Source organism: Sylvia atricapilla, chromosome 5, assembly GCF_009819655.1.
Source record: "Sylvia atricapilla isolate bSylAtr1 chromosome 5, bSylAtr1.pri, whole genome shotgun sequence".
Lineage (NCBI taxonomy): Eukaryota > Metazoa > Chordata > Aves > Passeriformes > Sylviidae > Sylvia > Sylvia atricapilla.
Window position 1 is genome coordinate 27,638,302 of NC_089144.1, and position 18,659 is coordinate 27,656,960.

Sequence of the window (18,659 nt, forward strand, 5' to 3'; positions counted from 1 at the left end):
AACAAAAGTGCATCAGACACCTCTCTCCCCTCACAGATGCCTTTGAGAGGTACATCAGTTTTTGCAAGCCTAGAGAAACACACAACTCAGATTCTCAACAGACCAGCAACACAAGTCAACACAACCCCCAGCACAACCTCCTCCCTTTTTGTGCAAACACACAAAAAAGATATATTAATACTAGGGTCACATTCATTCCTTGATGGGCTGTCCCAGAAGAGCTGCTTTGACAAGATGGTCTACCATCTCCAGGTAGTGTCTCAGAGCCTCGGCAGAATACTGTAGCCATCCTAGGGATCTGCGTTGTTGCTCCACAACACCTTTCGGTGTGACTGCAACCTCAGCAGGAACAACACAAGCAGTAATGTTCATTTCATTGCCACTGTAGTTCATAAAATAGGTGTTGTTGAACTAATACACTACTGCATAATAGATAACATGCCCCAAATTAGGCTTTGGAGTACATCATTTCAAACAAGTTTTGTTCAGCTTTGTTGGGGTTTGTTTGTTTGTTTAATATTGTGTCTATTTATTGTTTGATTTCAAAAAGGTTTGTTGTTTAAAAAAACTTTTCAAAACAAGTAAGTGGAATCAGGGATGAAGCATAGCCCTAACCTAGAATTGATTCAGACTTATAGCAGCAGTGACTTAGTCAATGGATATCACAGTGCTAAGTGGCTTTTGCAGAGCTGGTCTCAGCCCATTACTGAAGGAACAGGTGCCCACAGGACAGAAGCCAGAAGCACGGCTGTGTGAATCACTCACTCTCCGAGGGCAGACCAGTCAAGCTCAACCACAACAGCTGCCAGAGCCAAACAATCCTCTGAACAGTATTTTATTCCAAAAGGGGCCTCATACATGGCACAGCCAATAAACACAAGGCTTTTAATTCCAACATACACTTCTAATGAGTTTTCAATTTACAAATACTTTTTTAAAACCCCCACACTCCTCATCATAAAAATATAATGCAGATCTCACATTGCTTCCAATACATACAGTCCTCAACATCTACATTTGCTTTATTAAGATGACAGTTTGCTTGGGTTCCAAGGAAGGTGATTCTAATGAGAAAGGGCCAGATGAGACAAACCAAATCCCAAAATTTTCATACTCTCCACCTTTTAAAGACCAGACCCAGAAAACAAGAACTTTCAAGCAGTCTTGTGAACCAGCACAACAGCACCTGACCTTGGTTTCAGAACCTACAATTCTAAGCCTCTAGTACCGGCCTATGCTGCCCTCACACATCCCAGCAGGGCAGGGCACAGGCAGTGACCCATCAGCTCCAGGCAGCTCTCAGCTCTTACACACCCTGCTTCTCAGAAGAAGTCCTCTAGCACAGGCTTTTTTGCCTGCTTTATTAAAAGGCATAATACTTTAACTCCGAGCCATTCCCAACATTTCCAAAAAATACAAACCAGGTGAAATTGACTCAAGTTTTTTCAGTCCCACTCTCTTCTCCCTGACAACCCCATCATCACATTCAGGGAAATCGCAGTGGTCAAAACATTTCATAAAACACGAGCACCACATCAACCACTTTGCTTTGGTTTCTCATCTATATCTTGAAGAGAAAAAAAAAAAAAGAGAAAAAAGACATCACACCATTAATTTTCACATGTTTAATGTAATGGCACTCTAATTAACTTTACAGTCTTTACAGTTCTTTTATCTCCACTAGATACAGTGTTTCAAAAGTATAATGGGAAGAAAACAAACATGAAAAAACACTTTTTTGGTAGTTTTAAAAACTAAATCATTTGGATTTACATATGCATAAATTATTTTCAAAAAATTGTTCATAACTTTATTTTTCACCCTTATCTAACAAAAACTGGTTTTGTTGGGTATTTTTGTAAGATCTGAAGAGAGATCAAAGATGGCACTTAAGAAACTCTGAAGTCAGGGGTGTCGTAAGGTTATACCAGGACTTCCGCTGGAGCCTGCCATGAAGCAAACACTATAAATAGGGGAAGAATGTGCAAGAGCTCCAAATGAGTGAGAAGCACAACATGTGTTGAAAGCTTGTGTTCTGAGGGACATGAAAGTGAAGACTCCTGACTGAGGAAAGCCTGCCCAAATTTCCCCAGCTGAAGTCTATTCAAAACGAATGCATTCTAGAAAACCACAGGGTTTACACTGGTTTCTGCAATACTCATGACAAGCTTTCCTTTGGATTTGACCTTGGACTGACGACAAAAACCACCAGAAAGGTGACTAGGCCACAGAAATAATGGGAAGCATTTGTTGTTTTTCCCGTGATAAGTAATTAAGAGAAATAATAAGAAATCAAATTAAAATAGACTAACCAAAAGTTCTGTTAAGGTGAATCAGCTAAAAAAATAGCAACACTATTGGTTTTCTTATCCGTTTCATACTTACACTTTAAAGAGATCAGGAAAACAAGTACATTTTGCACTAAGTTTGGAGCATTCTTAAAGAGGGGACACTAGTCTAGAAGCAGCCAGGACCCTTATTTTCACCTAAAAGTTTAGCTCAAAAGACTGTGAACTTACACGGTCACTTAAATTACTTGAGTTTAGGGATGAAATGTGTTTCCTACAATTTACAGTCTTTATTTTAGCTTTCATTCCCTCTAGTTCAGAGTTTGGGAAGGGACCCAAGTGAATTGTTCATTCTACCATTTCCAATCTTTTTTTTAAATTAAGAAAATATTCACTAAAGGCATTAATATTTTACCTTTGCATACCACTTCTGGAGTTGCCTCCCACCAAAGGACATTCACAAATAGTCTCATGTCTAATACTTAATCTTTTTGAGACAGAGTAATTCATAACTTTAAGTTAATTTCTTCACTTGGATGCCTATATGATATGAATTTGGCACATGGATTCATGCGCAGGACTAACGGAGTATGTTACAGAAAATAAATGCAGAAATCTACATGAAGTACAACTTTTGCTTGGATCATATATTAATTATACAGAAAAAACAAAAATCATTACTTACACAGGAAAAGGGTGAAAAAAACACACTCAATCCACTACTTTTCCTACTATAAGAATATTGCACATTCCGATAATGTTGCACAAATTACTGGCTTTTAATAAAGACCATATATGAGGTATTAGTCTATTAATAAATAAAGAAGGACACAGAAAAGGAAAAGCACTTAATACAATGCAACAATCCATTCCTAGGATTAGGCAATGAAAACTGAACAAGCGATAATATGCACACTTGACGGGAAGGCTGAAGTTCCTTAGCAAATAGGCAGCTTTCAATATCCATCCAAGAAGCAAAGGGTTAAATCTCTTAATAAAGATTTTAAGAACTCAAGCCTATTTAGAACACTGCTAGTTAAAATGCTTATTTTGCTCATGCAATCAATCTGAAAGGTAAATTCTTAGCTCCCACTACTAAAGGGACAGGCAATTCAACATACTGAACCTGTATGACTAGTTAAAGAGCAACAACGGAGCTTCTTGATTGACATCAGCTAAAGTGTTTGGGGGTTTTGCTGTGTAGCATTTTCTGGTGGTTTTTCCCTTCTCTTTAGTTTTAAGTAGTTTACACTGGTTGTGAGTTTCCATGGTGCAAAAATCAATACCCATTAGTACTGTCCTTATTAGCAGTTTCCAGCCCCACAAGGCATTGGATGAACATGAGGATTGTAATTTTCAGTTTTACTCTGTGGTTAGGCTAAGAATTTACCTTTCAAATCACAATGCTGAAAAATTCCTGCTGACAGGTAATAAATATGTCAATCTAAACACTGTAGCTTTTACTTAAACCCTTTCAGGAACACCACAAATCTGCAGGCAAGCTTATCTTATTGAAGTCCTTAAGGTATCGGAGGGATATTTTAGTTCAACAAAGTGAGTTATAAGTGAGTGCACATGTGGTAATACAGTCAGCACAAAACAAGAGTGTTTTGGGTGTGCTCTTCCAAACCTTGTTAGAGAAATATTTGTATTGTGGAAGACCGGGAAAAAAAAAAACCAAAACAAAAACTTCATGAGCACACAAACTTACATACATTACTATCTCTATATCCCATAAATAAGTCAAGGGTTATTCAAATCATAAGATCGTTTCAGGCCAATTCAGAAATAAAACTAATTCCTACATCACTCACTGTCTTAATATGTTCCCTCACTATTTTCCAACTTCAAAAAGCAAGGGTTTTACTAATACTTTTGCAGTGCTAGAGAGAGTAACAAAGACCCAGGCAAGTCATATTTCTGCTGCTATTTTGTGTAAATTGTGTAATTTGTAGAGTAAATCTGTATCGGGCAAACACTGCAAGTGCAAACTTGGAAAGACATGACTAAAAAAAAAAGCAGCATGTCAAAATTAAAGTATCTCCTCTGCTTCAATCCACGCACCAGTAATTCAGTCAGTCCTAAACTGGTTCTCATGAAAAAAAATTATATTACATTTTTGAAATGAAAAATATGTATCTTGTGCTCAAATTTAGGGAAAGTGTTTACTAAACTGAAATATATAATGTTTTCTATTACATGAGATTATTTCTCTCCCATTCTAAGTTGTTGCTGGCACATTTACTTCCCAACAGGATGTTGTTCCTATTCTGAAGGTTAGTTTAATCTACAACTTCTTTATAGTAGTTTAAGTATTTTTTAGAAAATACAGTTCAGAGAATTTCTTCCGTGTTAGCACAAAACCAAGAAAGATTATGAAGACATTGAGAAAAGAAGAAAAGTTTAGAAGAAAGGAAACATTATTGTCCAGAACAGTCAGTGTATGTGGTAACCATGTTTCCTCGTCTCTGAGTGACAGTCCTGCAGTGCTTGCTGGATCCATGAAACCTGGCATCAGTTCGCACTGCGTGTCTGTGTGCATTTTCAAAGTCACTGAATGAAAACATCTTTTCCATATTTTCAAACACATCATCAAACAGTCCACCTCCAAAAGAAAACTCTTGGAAAGAACGTCTCTGCCGATTATGAGCCTCCCGATGACTTCGGAAGTGATTTTCAAAGTGCTTTTTCGACCGTGAGTTTTGACTGAACAGGTCAAAGTCTTTGAACAGATCATCGAAGTCGAAATTAAATGACTGATGGAATGGGCTTCCATTACTTCCTCTTCCTCCATGACGGCCAAGTTGATCATATTCTCTTCGTTTATTCTCATCTGACAATGTTTCATATGCTATTTATGTTAAAAAAAAAAAGTTGTTACAGTTAATTTCCACTTAAAAAAAAAAGGAAAAAAATAAAACCTCACACAAATGCAAAGAACAGCAGCTTTCTCTCCCACTCATCCTGAACCAAACAAATTTCAAACAAGACTGTCATTCAGTGTTCAAGCCCAATCAAGCCCAAGGTTTACCTACCTTTCTCTGAACCAAAACAAACTGCTTCAGAATAGTTACTTACAATAATAAACAAACACAGCTATATTATGAGGACAGGTTACCCATAATACAACACAGTTTAACTACTAATAAATATCAGTGTTTAGATTTGAAAGAAAATAATGAGAAGTGGTGATCAGAAAGCCTGAAGAAAGAAGGATGAGTTAGGAGCTCCATTCCTCCTGCACTCCTATCACAGAAACACAGGGCAATGTCTGCACAGCTACTAGCCAGGCAACCAGGCAGCAAGTTCTAATGACACCAGTTACAACCAAGCAACAACATAAACATCGAGGAGATAAAAATTAATTTCACCATGTGCCAATTCTCAACTTTTTGGAAGTTCAGCAATAAACCTAGATTTGGTGACTGGATATACCCAAAATTAAATTATATTTCCCTTCAATATTTGGTTTACAACTATAACTAATGGTATTCCAATGCAGAAACTCTGATAGAAAATATACCCATTCTGATAACTAAATATTTTAAAAACTCATTTTTATTTTCTTACCTGTCCAAGACTTGAAATTATTCTATATAATTTAACATTTAGAGTTCCTATTTCCTCCTGTAGTAGGTGCTAACAACCGCAGTAAGTATCTAACAAGGCTGTCACTCCCTTTCATTATATTACTAACTAATTCTTTTTCAAAATAATTCTTCTGCAGACAAGAAGGTAAAATCAGAAATCCCATTTAGCTTAGTCAGCAGAAATACAGATACATGGATGTTATACCTGAGTCTACAGGGGATACAAGTGGGTATACCTTATTTTTCAGCAAGTCTTTCTGCTCTTAATTATCCACTTGCACCATTTTATTTTATCACGCAATACCTATAAGTGGTATATTTGTAGGATCAATCACAGGATAGTTCAAGTTAGACATGACCTCAGTCTCTACTCTAACCTCCTGCTCAAAGTAGGGTCAGTTATGAGATCAGACTAGATTAGTCAAAGCATTACCCAGTCATTCCTGAAAAGTATCCAAGGCTGGAGACTGCACAACCTCTCTAGAAAATCTGTTCTAACACTGGCCTGCAGAACAGAATCACAGAGTTGTTAAGACTAGAAAAGACCTCCGAGATCATCAAATCCAACCATTATCCTCAAGGTGAAAAAGTTTTTCCTTACAGCCATTGAAACCTCTTGTATTCCCGCATTGAACCACTGAAGCACCCTGCTGTGTGTTTTCTTATTATCTCCCCCTAGTTACTGGAGAGTTGCTGTTAGGCCTTCCTGAAGCCCTGGTAGTAATCCTGAGCTGGATCTTATGAAACAGATCAAAAGCTAACAACCTCCAAGGGCTAAAGCTGTCCTAATACCAAGTATTTTTTGTGAGAAGAGGAATATGCCAAAAGCCTAAAAAGCAGAAATTTATAAACTCTGTAAAAAGCCCTTCTATGTGCAAGAACACAGAAACAACTCGGATTTTTATACTGTACATTTGACAGCACTTAAGTGGAATTCAGTAAAAAAAACCCTTTATACTTATTCAGTATAAACAAAATGCACTTAGGTTATAGATATAAGATGTGTCAAATTATTAAGACAAAAGATAGTGTATATTACCTTCAGCAATTTCTCTAAATTTTGCTTCTGCTCCAGGACTCTTATTTTTGTCTGGGTGGTATTTCATAGCCAACTTGTGAAATGCTTTCTTAATCTGGCGGTCAGATGCATTTTTTGGAACACCTAAGATATCATAATAGCTCTCTGTAGCCAGTATTAATTCAGTTATCATCAAAATGCAAAGAGCAAATGTGAAGACAGATTGTGTAGTGGCCATTTCTCCAGTTCCTAAAAAAAAAAAGGAAATACACTTGAAGAACAAGTTATTTTACATTCCACAACAACTTAGTTACAACTGTAGGCTGGGAGAGGAAGACCAGGAGTCAATGACAGACTTGTAAGCACACTGTTTTACACCTGTCAAACTCCATTATGCTGTTTTCATATTCACAGAGTATGTAAGTGAAAATACTGCAAAGTGACATTTCACATGCATAACAACCACTTTAGTGCTCATCTTTGTTTTACACTTAACTGATCACTGTCATACAAAGTTGTGAAAGTAAATACACAGCACATTTCATTGTGTTCACACCACCATACCTGAACTAGCTTTACATTAATCCTTGAGTTCTAGGACCATAAACACAGCAGCTCTAAATTATGCATAGGCTGCAAACACTGACTCTCTACTGGAAGACTCACTCACTGGTGCAATAGGAGCCAAAAAACACAACTGGCCTAGAGCTGACTGCGAGGTGCAGGAAGACAAGACTATTAGGCACTCGTGGTCAGCTTCAGTTTGTTCAACTAACCTAGGATGATAAAGAGCAGATCATTCATTTCCAGAGTTCAGCCAAGTAAAGCACATTTTCCTTTATTTAACAATAGGCTGGCTTAGCTCATCCATGTATCAGATTGCATTATAAAACAAAGCACCAACCATATATTAAAGAATTCACCTGATAAATACCACTGCATATTAAGGCTTACATAAGAAACCCCCAGTATTGAAACTGAATGCAAAAAACAGTCTTTTATACAAGATGAGTAGCTTCAACAATAATTAAAAGCCATAACGTTTTTTTTCAACAACGCCCCTGTCAAAAAGACCTATTTTGAAACAAGTATCTGAGAACTCAGGGGAAGACTGTGTCATATATAAATGATTCTAAAAAACAGTTCCACACAGCCACATGATGCCTCATGATTTTCATGAAGGACGGGGTGAGCTGTTCCTGCTAGAAGGTGAGAACAGATAATATGCCTGTGGATATTACATTTAAAACACAGAGTGCAGAAAGGCAAGTGTTCAAAGCCAGAGTGCTGCCTGGCACCTGACCAGAAGGATGTACAACAAGACCCTGAACATTCCAGATGTAACATGTCTCCCCCAGCAGATTACACTGATTTGAAAGTAATGTAAGAACAACTCAGACAATTAGTGTTACTTTCCTGGAAGCTGAATAAACAAACTTACAGTCTGAGCACCATTAAAGTTAGAACACTTTTGCTAGCCACCATGGGACCCAATATTTTTCAGGCAGAATTCAAAACCTTTCAATATCTGATACAAAAGAAAATTAAGCATTTACCTGAAAGTCAAACAAAATTAAAATGCAAGAACCGAAAATGGAAAAAAGAATATAATTTCTAATTCATAATTCAGGGGGCTAAAATGAATGCTGTGAGACAGGAGCAAAAGGCTGGCAAGATTAATCTACCCATGCCCTCCTAAGCATTTATCTGGCCAGCAGCCTGCATGATATCAAGTGTTAAGGGGCAGCAGTTGAAATAAACTGCATTTTGATCAGTGTACTTAGATACCAAATGGACAGGTCTTTCCAGTATTCTTCACGCACAATATCAGATATATTTTCAGTACAGTTTCCCCACATATCTTCTCTCACCACTTCACTAACCTGAAATTTTACCACTTGGGCACTAAGAACTACACACATGAATATCCTTCCATGCTTTTGGGGCTTTCTTCCTGTTTGTGCTTTATAGATGCAGACTTATGTGGTCATCTCACGCGTGATTGTTTTCATTTACTTCATCTACCACACCTGCATCATGCTTGCATAATCACCTCCTGCATTGTCTTAAGGTCAACCACCGTGTTTCTATTTCTGAACACTCAAAAGAGATAAAAGGAACAGTTCATGTCCTCCACTAAGAGTAAAACTCTCTTTCATAATTCCTTTCAGTTTTCTGCTCTGGGGAACCATCTCAACTTGTATTAATTCTTAATAGCAAAATACATCTGAATTTTTCTTTTTCTACAGTTCCTTACATTGGGAGTTCTGAAATGAAGTTTTTTTCTATATTTGATTTCTAAAGCATAGTAAAAAACAGTATTAAAGTTTCACTGTTTTTTAAACTAGCACAGACTTAATTCTGCCCTTGAACTCAAACTCAAATTTAAGAATACGATGTAAATGAAAACCAAATACAAATAAAACTCCAGTATAAGCAGCATTTTAAACTTTGTAGGGTTATCAGAGAGAGCAAGTCTTATATTTAGACACTGCCAATTATTCAATTTACTTTTTAGAAAACAGCTATTTTATATTTTTCAGTACCTTAGTGTTGCTACTGTCAGCTACTTTAGCCCTGCCATTCCTAACTATTTTTATAATCCTTTTCAAAATGAAATCTCTTCTAAATACTTTTTTTTGCTTGTCTCTTCACCCTCTGTTTCTCAATCAAAAAGAGATAGGTAAGTTGCACTTTCCAGGCCATTCACTGTAGCTACTTAAATCACATTCCAGAATTCAATAAATTCTGTACACACCAAGCTCAAGCCGTAATGAGCTTTTCTAAGAATTATGAAGAGCTACACTTTATTTAGGTACATCTGCCAATGAAGTAAGAGACCTTATGGCACACCGTAACTATTTAACCCTGTTGGATGAGCAGGTACAGATCTCAACTACTATTCACCTTCGTGTACGAAGTGCACCGTCTAATGCCTATCCAAAGTACTGCAGAGGTGATAACAATCGGTTCTTCATTAGTTTATCAACGTTTATCAACAGCTGCACAATCAAGCGATGTTTGAGGATGATGTACCTAGAATAAAATCTGTCAGATTTAGAAAATAAGAACCTACTTCATCTTGCAACACAAATACCCCATTCCATCCTTCTTTGAAAGTAACTAACCAAAATATTGGATAGACGCTTATATTCAAAGTCTCATGTATTCAGAAAATACAGAGCATCACTGGCGTTCTGCCACTACTTTCATTACAGAATTACTAAACACTAACCTGTGGAATGCTCACGTCTTTTTAATTACTTCTGCGAACAATTTACTGACAGTAATAAAGTGACCAAGGTTTTCCCTTGGTTCTCCTACCACGACTAATCCGATGAGTAAGCAAGTCTTCAGTCCTCAAGCAGCTACAGGCAAGTCTGTCAAACTCGGGAACTTGTACTTGCCTTGACCTCTATACTGACTCGAAAGTGAATACAGAAGAAGGTTCCTGAATCTTGCCGTGGAGCACATGAAAACGAAGGAATCAACCCGGCACCATCCTGCCTATCCAGACCCCTGAAGCCCTCGCTGGAGCCGGACCGCACCATGGAGCGAGGCGGGGCCAGGCCAGAGCCGGGCAACCGCTAACAGCCAAACTGAGCGACGCTGGCCCCCCTCGGGTGCAGCCAGGCTGGAAAACACCAGCGCAGCGTGGCCCGGAGAGGCCCAAATTCCAAAGAAATTCTCCAGACCAAGCCCCAGCGGCCGCTCTCTCTGCCCCCCACCTAGCTTCCCACGCTGCCCCCAAGCTTCCCAGCGCGTCCCCCTTTCCCCGACCCCTCCGCGTTCACCCACTTCAGCAACCTTCCACCTCCTCCGAGCCCTCACCCCGCGGCAGCGGGCCCGTCTCCTCACCTGGGCGCCGGCCCCGCTCCTCGGCCGCTCCTCGGCCGCTCCCCGGCTGCTCCCCGGCCGCCCCTCAGCGCCGCCGTTCCCGCCCTCCCGCGCCCGGCGCTCGCGCAGTCCGACCCCCCGCCGTTCCTACACGAAGCGCTGCGCCATTGGTCGCCCGGCCGCACGTGACGCGGTGCACGTGGGAGGTCGCAGCCGCGGCACTTCCACCACCCGCCGCTGGGGGGCGCTGTGAGGAGGCGGTGCCGCCCCCGGCCCGGCCCAGCGCGGCCCGGCCCGGCCCAGCCCGCACGGCCCCCGCTGGCCGCCGCTGGCCGCCATGCCGCGGTACTGCGCCGCCACCCGCTGCAAGAACCGCGGCGGCCAGAGCGCCAAGGACCAGCGCAAGCTCAGCTTCTACCCGTGAGTGGCCGCGGAGCGGGGTAGGGTCTGGGTGAGCGCTGGCCGTGGGGGTGGTAGTGAGCCCTACCGCGGAAGTAAATGGCCGAAAGACCCAGCGCCACGGGTCGAGCACGCTGGTGGTCGCCTTGGAACCCCGTCTGATCCCGGGAGGCTGGAGGGACACAGCGCTGACCCCTGAGGGAAGGGAAGGTGTAGGAGATAAAGAGTGGACAGCCGGGACGTGATCACACACACCGTCCCTCGCACTAGGCGGACGGGACTGGGGAGAGGGGGCCGTGATAGGACTCCGGGATGGGTGTCTGCGGACACCTGTAGGGCCTCCGGAGGGTCCGCGAACTGAGCAGCAAGCAGATTGGACTAAAATATAAAATTTGCATTTCTGGCTCTGTTTCGTTGCTGCCTGTATAGAAGCGATGTTCCAGCGGGGCAAGCAGTAATGGAGACTTTGGCTTAATGGTGAGGTGTCTTGTGTGTGAAGGTTTACATGCCAGGAGAAGGGCCCGGAAGAGAAGGCGAGTGAACATATAATGATTCCTTAAAATGAAATTTTCCCACTAGAATTACTGCCTTACCTGCTCTGTGAACAGAGGCATTGCTGGTTGTTCGGAAGCAGCTGAGTTAGCTGGAACTTAGCTATCTCGGTTGCCAAAGAACAGTTTATGGCGATGGGTGCATCGCACCGTGCAGACGCTGTAGGGAGCAGTCGCCGTCCCAGGCCTGCAGTAACCTCTGCACTGGTGTGGTTACGTGGATGTCGCTTCCCAGGATGGTGAGTTATAAACAGTGTTTCACAATCCTGAGAGAAGCGCAGTGCAGGTAACTGAATATTAATGTATTTGTGTAGAATAAAACTATGGGACCGTTTGTCAACAAAAGCAACTTAAGAAAAATTTGAAAGATAAATTTCACAATTAGCCTCAAAATCTATTTTGGTAAAATTTATACCTCAAACTAAGTTTTCTTTCTTTTTCTGATTAGTCATAGTTATTGCAGGATCAGGAAGGCTGTATAGGAAGACCAACAGGAAGACTGCTTTGAAAGAAATTATATTTTAGATTGAAGAAAAGCTTATTTCCCTAGCACATTTCTAATGTGGAATGCATCATTAAACAATCATGAAAATAATTTCCCTTATGTGCTAGAGAATGTGAGTGCCACATGGATAATTGAAACATGACATGTTTATATTCAAATGTGCGGCATCGGTATGGAGATGCTTGCCAAACCTTAGCTATTTTACCTACCCTTTGAGTTGTGCTACATTCTGAGTTTCATGCTTCTAGAGAAGGACTTCTGAGATTTGATTTGTAGATTTCTCTTGCCTTATATTAGTTACTACTGCTGACTTGAATTGCAAGTTTTATTCTCTTGCCTCTTTCCACTATTTAAGAAGTCTTCTGCTGCTCTGTGGTTGGGGTCTGAGCCCCTTCCAAACCTTTTGTCACCTAATATCAGCTGGCTTCACTGCCCTTCTCTGTGTTATTTGTTCACTTCTCTGACTTGTGTAGTGATGGCAGCTGCTAAATAAATTCTGTCCACTTCCTCTTTCAATTTCCCCTTTTTTTTTTTGTGTCTTGTTTACCCCAGAGAACAGATTCTGTTGATAAGTGAGGAGGTGTTTAAGCATGACCAGGTTTTAGCAATGTTGCCTTTAAGCTAAAATAATAACTTTCGCTATCAGACCCTTGTCTTGCTTCAGATTATTTTGTTTTCCATCTGAAGCAGTCTGGGTAGAGCAGAGGATCCTGTGTTGTGAGGGTAACTGCAGTGGGGGCAGAAGTTCTCAAGGCCCTCTTGTAGAGGGTGTAATTGGTGACAAGATCTTCAATGAAAGGAAGCTATCGTCTTCCTGAGAGACTTTTGGACCTCTGTAGTAACACCTAGGCTAAGCTGTGTTGCAGGGGAGCATGCTCTGTCTACATGCAATGCTTCAGCTGAGTGTACATGATCTAAGTATGAAAAGCTTGAACCTCTGACTTGTTCTTCAGAGGTTATTGTGTTCTTATCAGCATTACTCCTTGCATTCTTGCAGATACACAGAGCTGGATGCATCAAAACTTGCTCTGTTTCCTTGGTAATTTGAGGACTTACTTGGCAAGAAACTCAAAAAATTGGAGAAGCGGTAAAGACATGCACCTTTATGGTGTGAATTTCAGCCATCTTTCTCTCAAAATTGCCTGAGTTTGCAGGTTTGGAACACAGAGCCTGCATAAGAGTCATTGTTATGTTTGACTGTTGGAGGAAACCTGCAGCTTCAGGGAATTGAGGGTGGGATCACAAAAGTGGAGACTTTTCCTCTGTAATTATTATTGGTCATGATTCTCAGGAATATTATTTTCTGAACAGTAGTCACTTAACAGTGCTCAGAATTCAACTTAGAGTTTATGTATCATATGCTGGAGTTAAAATAAGTTTATGCACCACAGAAATATAGAAACGCATTTCAAATACCCTGATACCTGTCTGAGAAGAAGTGAGAGGCAAGAGTGGTCTGAATGTTCCTGTTCGCGTTGTCATCACTTCTTGACTGTGCTTGCATCATAATAAGCCTTTAATTTCCCTTTAATTTGTGTATTGTGATACATTAAATAAATTACATATCTTCACACACTTTGCTTTTAATTCAGTTCTCTTTCTGATGTAATTTCACCGTTTGCATGTATTTTTAAAGTCAAATTTTTTTCTAGGAAGATGTATACTCGTCATTTTCCTTTTCAGGTAGGTTAGATGATTGAAAAGTTAATTCTAAATTACAAAATATAATGTGGCCTCCTAACCCTGTGAGAAAGTTTAATTGCTGAAACACAAAATATAGAAGTCTTTTGTATTTCTGTGCATTTACTTTTTGAACAAAATTTAAGTCCTGTATTGGAAATATTCACGTTGCCAAATTTATCTGATAAACAAAGAGATGCATATATTAGGTGATATTCTGGTAAACAGAAAATACTAGTTGTGTCTAGAAAGTCCTAGAAGTACTATTAATAAAATGAGGACCAGTCTTAACTTTATTTCAGTCCCTTCAGCAGAACTGCTTTCTGAGCAAGTGTTGTAGGATCAAACCTTTGAAAACATCTTGGCCATGGATTCTGAAACCCTTGGCTAGCAGAAATCAGAAATTCTGCTTCTGAATTCCAGAGCAAATACCCAACTAGAAATAATTCAGATAATGATTGAATTAATGTGTACATGACATCCAGATTAGCATTTAATACCTAAAATTTTTGAAGAAAGATTTTTTCAATCTTTTCTAAAGGAAAGCTACCTTCTAGGTAAAAACGAGATATTCTTATTTAAAAGAAAGAAAGACAATAATAACCGGGAGATTTTTGTATATTTTCTTATTTGCCTTCTCAACTGCTTTAAAAAGATTTCCACTTCATGACAAAGAGAGACTTGAGAAATGGTTGCGGAATATGAAGCGAGATTCCTGGACTCCAAGTAAGCACCAGCTGCTCTGCAGTGACCATTTTACCCCTGATTCCCTGGATGTGCGATGGGGGATACGGTACTTGAAAAATACTGCTGTGCCAACTATTTTCTCTTCCCCAGATGATGAGGTATGTCTATTTCCGTCTTTTGTTTTGGTTTGTAGTACAAAGCTAACCAACTGTTGATGTAATACAGATTTTCTAATCTGTTAGATAATTATTTTCTTATTTAAAAAATAAAATTCCTGTCCATCAAAACAATTTGTCAGCAGGACACAAAATGGGTGTGTGATTCCATAATTAAAGGAAGAACAGCTTCCCCTAGTTTGAGTGGAGGTTCAGTATCTTTTTTTAACTGGAAATTACAGAAGTATTTACTATAGAAAATTTTAAATTTCTTATGAGAATATTATGATTCTAAGCTTTTTCTTACGCAATTACAGAAATACTGGCTTTGTAATGTATTAGTTTGAAACTACATATTTCTCTTTCCTGTACCTAACCTTTTACCTAAGAGCTCAGGACTGTAGACAACCTGTTGCCAAAGACAACCTGCAAAGACTAGTCCATCTTGTCTTTCACAGACTCATGCTATTGGTTACATAAAAAGACTGTGCTACACAGGCACCTAATCTTGATTAAACCTATGCTAATTCTCTTCTAGCATGTGTTTATCTTCCACTGGGTCTTCACGTTGCAGGTGGGAGGAATGGAGGGACTGATTTAAGGCTAAATAGGTGAAACTGAAATATGTGGCTAATGAATTTTACAAAACTATTTTTAGTCATTTAATACTCTGTCTCCTTGAACATCTCTAACTGTTGTCTACTCTTTTGACTCTGTGGAGTGAAAAGTAATCCTGGTAAATCTCTCAAATACAAAAACAGAAAATCTTGCAAGATGTGGCATTACTAATTTAGAAAGAAATATCTTTCCTTTAACACTCCCCATCCTCCCGGTTCAACAGATGCCTCACATTCCTGTGCTGCTATTGTAACAGGGAGCTGTAAATTTGGAACTGGACTTTGCTGTCCCAAGAGCAAAGAAACTGGCTCAAGAGCAGATAGCTGCCAGGATTTCAATATCAGTAACCATTCCACATTAGCTGGACAGGGTTTTTACTTGAAGATTGACCTACAAATGGGAGGGCAGGGACTGATAGACAAGGAGATTTTTCAACGGAAGAGTCTTCCTTTAAGCAGGTATCCTGAGACCTTTTTTTGATGCATTTCCTTCAACTTCAGTGGCAGTTTTGCTAGGTGAGGATTTGGGGAACATTTATCTATTATATTTTGTAAGAGATTTGTCTAGGCAAAATACATAGTCTGAGAAAGTCTTTTTCAGCTGCAGACAAGACAAAGAAAAGGAAATGCTTCATTTTCACAAAATCACGAAGATTGACATAATCCTAAGTATTGTCTTTGAAAACGTAAAGGTAACCAAATAAATGCTATTTCTGTATACACTTCCCAGTCCTTTTGAGACTGAAGTTTCATATAAAACTGAATCACGAAGTTTAATGTACATAGGATACTCCAAACTACATACAGACTTTTAGGAACATATACTTTGAAATTATCTTATTCATGGTAATACATTTTTTCAGCTTGACTTCTTTTTCTCTGGTTTTTTTTTGTTTTTTTCTCTTTCTTTTTCCCCCTTTCCTAGTTTGTTTTGTTTTGTTTTGTTGTTTTTTTTGTGGGTTTTTTTTTGGTTTTTTTTTGTTTTTGTTTTTGGTTTTTTGTTGTTGTTGATTTGGGATTTTCAGGGTTTTTGTTGGTTAGGAGTTTTGCCTGCCTATAATTTGCAAAGTTAAAATTGCTTTTTTTTCCTGTTTCTTTGTTCTTTGTGGTTTTGTGTTTCATCTTTCAGTTTCCAGGCTAAACATGTATACAGGTTCACAGGAGTACAAATTCTTCAGATTAGTCTTTTCATAATCAGATCTACTAGAAAAAGTATTAAACACCCACTGTTTTTGTGGCTTTGTTTCATTGACTGACATACCTAAAAGCTTATTTGTATATTGATTTTTAATCATATGATGTAGTTTATATGAAGGAAGGGAAAAGAAAGTGGCTAAAAGAGGATAAGCTTCATATTGTCGTCTCTTTCTTTAAATGTCTATTTAAAGTCCTGTTAACATTTTTCTACTAACATTTCTATCTGTCAAAAAAACCCTCTCCATTTTCATAAATTGTGAAGTTTAGTTGGCAGAATTGAATTGCTGGTTTGTAGTCATCTTTAATACAGGAACCTTGTACTGTGTACATTTAATTTATTTAATATAATGTTTCAGATGGTAATAGAAGGTTCTAGGTAGTCTTTGTGTAACCACTTCTCTTCAGGTGCATTTAAAATCACTAATGTTTTTATGCTCAATGATTTTCTTGTTACAAGGTGTTGATTTTCTTTTTTTATTATTTTTTCTCCTGCAGGAAAAAAATTCTTCTCAGAACAGTCCACAACAGGTACAGAAAGAAGACCAGAAAGAAACAAATGTTGTGTCAGGGAAGGTATCTGTACCACTTGAACCTTGTCCACCAAAGAAAAATCCTGTAACTGCACAAAATGTAGAGGAAGAAGCAGAAGTAGTTTGCCCAACTGCATGGAGTAAACCTTTACCAATCCAAAACCTGCAGCTTCCAGATGAAGGTGGCTTTCAGGCACCTTCATCTGTCATTCTTGATAGTTCATGTAAGCAGTATGTACATCAGCCTAATCGGGTTTTAATGACAGCAGCAGTCCAGAGCGTGGAAGCTACCAGTGTTCATACTTCCATAGAGGATTCAGGAGGTTGTACAGCTACAGTCCTGCAATTTACAGACCCTGACTACTTGAATTCATCTCTGAAACCGAACAATGCTTTAGAGTCAGTTACTGACTATGCAGCTGAAAATTCTGTCCCTCACGTGGTCTGTCCTGGTGAAGTACAGACAAGTGAAGATGCAGTTTTACTGAGTACAGTCACACAAACCATTGAACAGTTTAGTGGAAGTGAAGAGTCTGTCATTGCTATTATTATGCCAGCTGAGAGTCCAGAAGAGCCTGAGAGAGTAAATAGTTCTTTCCTGCCTGTTAAGGAAGAGTTTTTTGACAAAGAGGAGACAGAAGTGATTGAATATGATGGAAACGAAATACTTCAGACTGAGCATTCATACTGCAGACAAGACATAGACCGAGATCACCTTTGGCAAAAAATTTCAAAACTCCACTCTAAGGTAACTTTACTTGAAATGCAGGAGGTAAAAACTTTGGGGAGGCTCAGGTCCTTGGAAGCTCTTATTAGACAGTTGAAGCAAGATAACCTGCTTTCTGAAGAAAAGCTGAAGATGGTAGAAAACTACTTTACAACACTTGAAGTGACTATGATACAGTAAAGGCTTTCAACTGATGGTTCTAAAATATCTTTTTAGCCTCTTTGACTGTACTTTTGAACAAATTAACTCTTTTCCCAGTTGCAGTGTTTTAAATATCTAATGCAAATTGTATGAATAGCAAATATTCTTTAAAATGTAACGTCAGCCAAAGCTAAGTGGTAGAATGTTGTCTGTAAAACATGACTGGCAAGTAAGATTAAAAAAAGAAACTGAATTGAGCAAAGTCAGTAAAAGATAATTTAACCCTTTCTCAGCTGCAGGCTTCTCTGAAACATGCAATGCCTGTATTTGGGACAGCAGTAAAATGGACAAAATAAGCATATAGGATGAAAAATTATATTTGTATATATTTGCATTGTCCAGTGAGGCCAAAATTGCTCTTTAGTTTTCTGTTCATCTAACATTTGTTCTGATAAGTTTTTTGTATCACTTTGATCTTATTAAAATTGTTTCTGCATAAAAGGTATTTTCTTGCATTTCTTTCTAGAAACAAAAATTCTTGTAAGAATATTCTTCCAGTGGACAGGCCCATCTCATTCTTATATTTTTTTGTTATGATTCAGCTCAAGTGGAAAGAAATCTTAATCACAGATGTTTTTGCTAGTTTTGAAAAGGGAAAGCTCTGTTTAGTGAGCGCTGTCTGCATTGACTCTCTTACAGTCTACAGCTGGGTAATGCATGTATACCTTAATAATACC

General features: G+C 39.0%; 2 protein-coding genes across 9 annotated transcripts; one reads left to right on the forward strand and one right to left on the reverse strand.

Moving 5' to 3' along the window:
* Positions 1-1,610: 1,610 nt before the first annotated feature.
* Positions 1,611-11,887, reverse strand: DNAJB9 (DnaJ heat shock protein family (Hsp40) member B9). 3 transcript variants are annotated; one of them, XM_066319028.1, is made up of 3 exons: positions 11,726-11,887; positions 6,918-7,145; positions 1,611-5,139 (listed from the first exon to the last, which is right to left on the reverse strand). In XM_066319028.1, exons 2-3 carry the CDS (start codon positions 7,132-7,134, stop codon positions 4,709-4,711), a joined length of 648 nt encoding a protein of 215 aa, XP_066175125.1. In that variant the 5' UTR covers positions 7,135-7,145; positions 11,726-11,887; the 3' UTR covers positions 1,611-4,708. The 3 variants fall into 3 exon arrangements, with proteins under 3 accessions (XP_066175125.1, XP_066175124.1, XP_066175123.1); XM_066319027.1 differs by lacking the exon at positions 11,726-11,887 and adding an exon at positions 10,695-10,743; XM_066319026.1 differs by lacking the exon at positions 11,726-11,887 and adding an exon at positions 9,804-10,039.
* On the forward strand, positions 11,003-18,423 carry THAP5 (THAP domain containing 5). 6 transcript variants are annotated; one of them, XM_066319024.1, is made up of 4 exons: positions 11,007-11,153; positions 11,841-11,969; positions 14,524-14,713; positions 17,020-18,423. In XM_066319024.1, exons 1-4 carry the CDS (start codon positions 11,071-11,073, stop codon positions 17,959-17,961), a joined length of 1,344 nt encoding a protein of 447 aa, XP_066175121.1. In that variant the 5' UTR covers positions 11,007-11,070; the 3' UTR covers positions 17,962-18,423. The 6 variants fall into 6 exon arrangements, with proteins under 6 accessions (XP_066175116.1, XP_066175121.1, XP_066175120.1 ...); XM_066319023.1 differs by lacking the exon at positions 11,841-11,969 and adding an exon at positions 13,841-13,871 and having other exon boundaries at positions 11,008-11,153; XM_066319019.1 differs by lacking the exon at positions 11,841-11,969 and having other exon boundaries at positions 11,003-11,153.
* The last annotated feature ends 236 nt before the right edge of the window (positions 18,424-18,659 follow it).

Excerpts from the sequence above, each read along its gene's own strand:
- THAP5 (XM_066319024.1), top strand. The coding sequence starts at position 11,071 with ATGCCGCGGTACTGCGCCGCCACCCGCTGCAAGAACCGCGGCGGCCAG. Across the intron at positions 11,154-11,840 it reads CGCAAGCTCAGCTTCTACCC|ACGCTGTAGGGAGCAGTCGC; the intron begins GTGAGTGGCCGC and ends CGCACCGTGCAG. Across the intron at positions 14,714-17,019 it reads TCTCTTCCCCAGATGATGAG|GAAAAAAATTCTTCTCAGAA; the intron begins GTATGTCTATTT and ends TTTCTCCTGCAG.
- DNAJB9 (XM_066319028.1), bottom strand. The coding sequence starts at position 7,134 with ATGGCCACTACACAATCTGTCTTCACATTTGCTCTTTGCATTTTGATG. Across the intron at positions 5,140-6,917 it reads ATTTAGAGAAATTGCTGAAG|CATATGAAACATTGTCAGAT; the intron begins GTAATATACACT and ends TAACATAAATAG.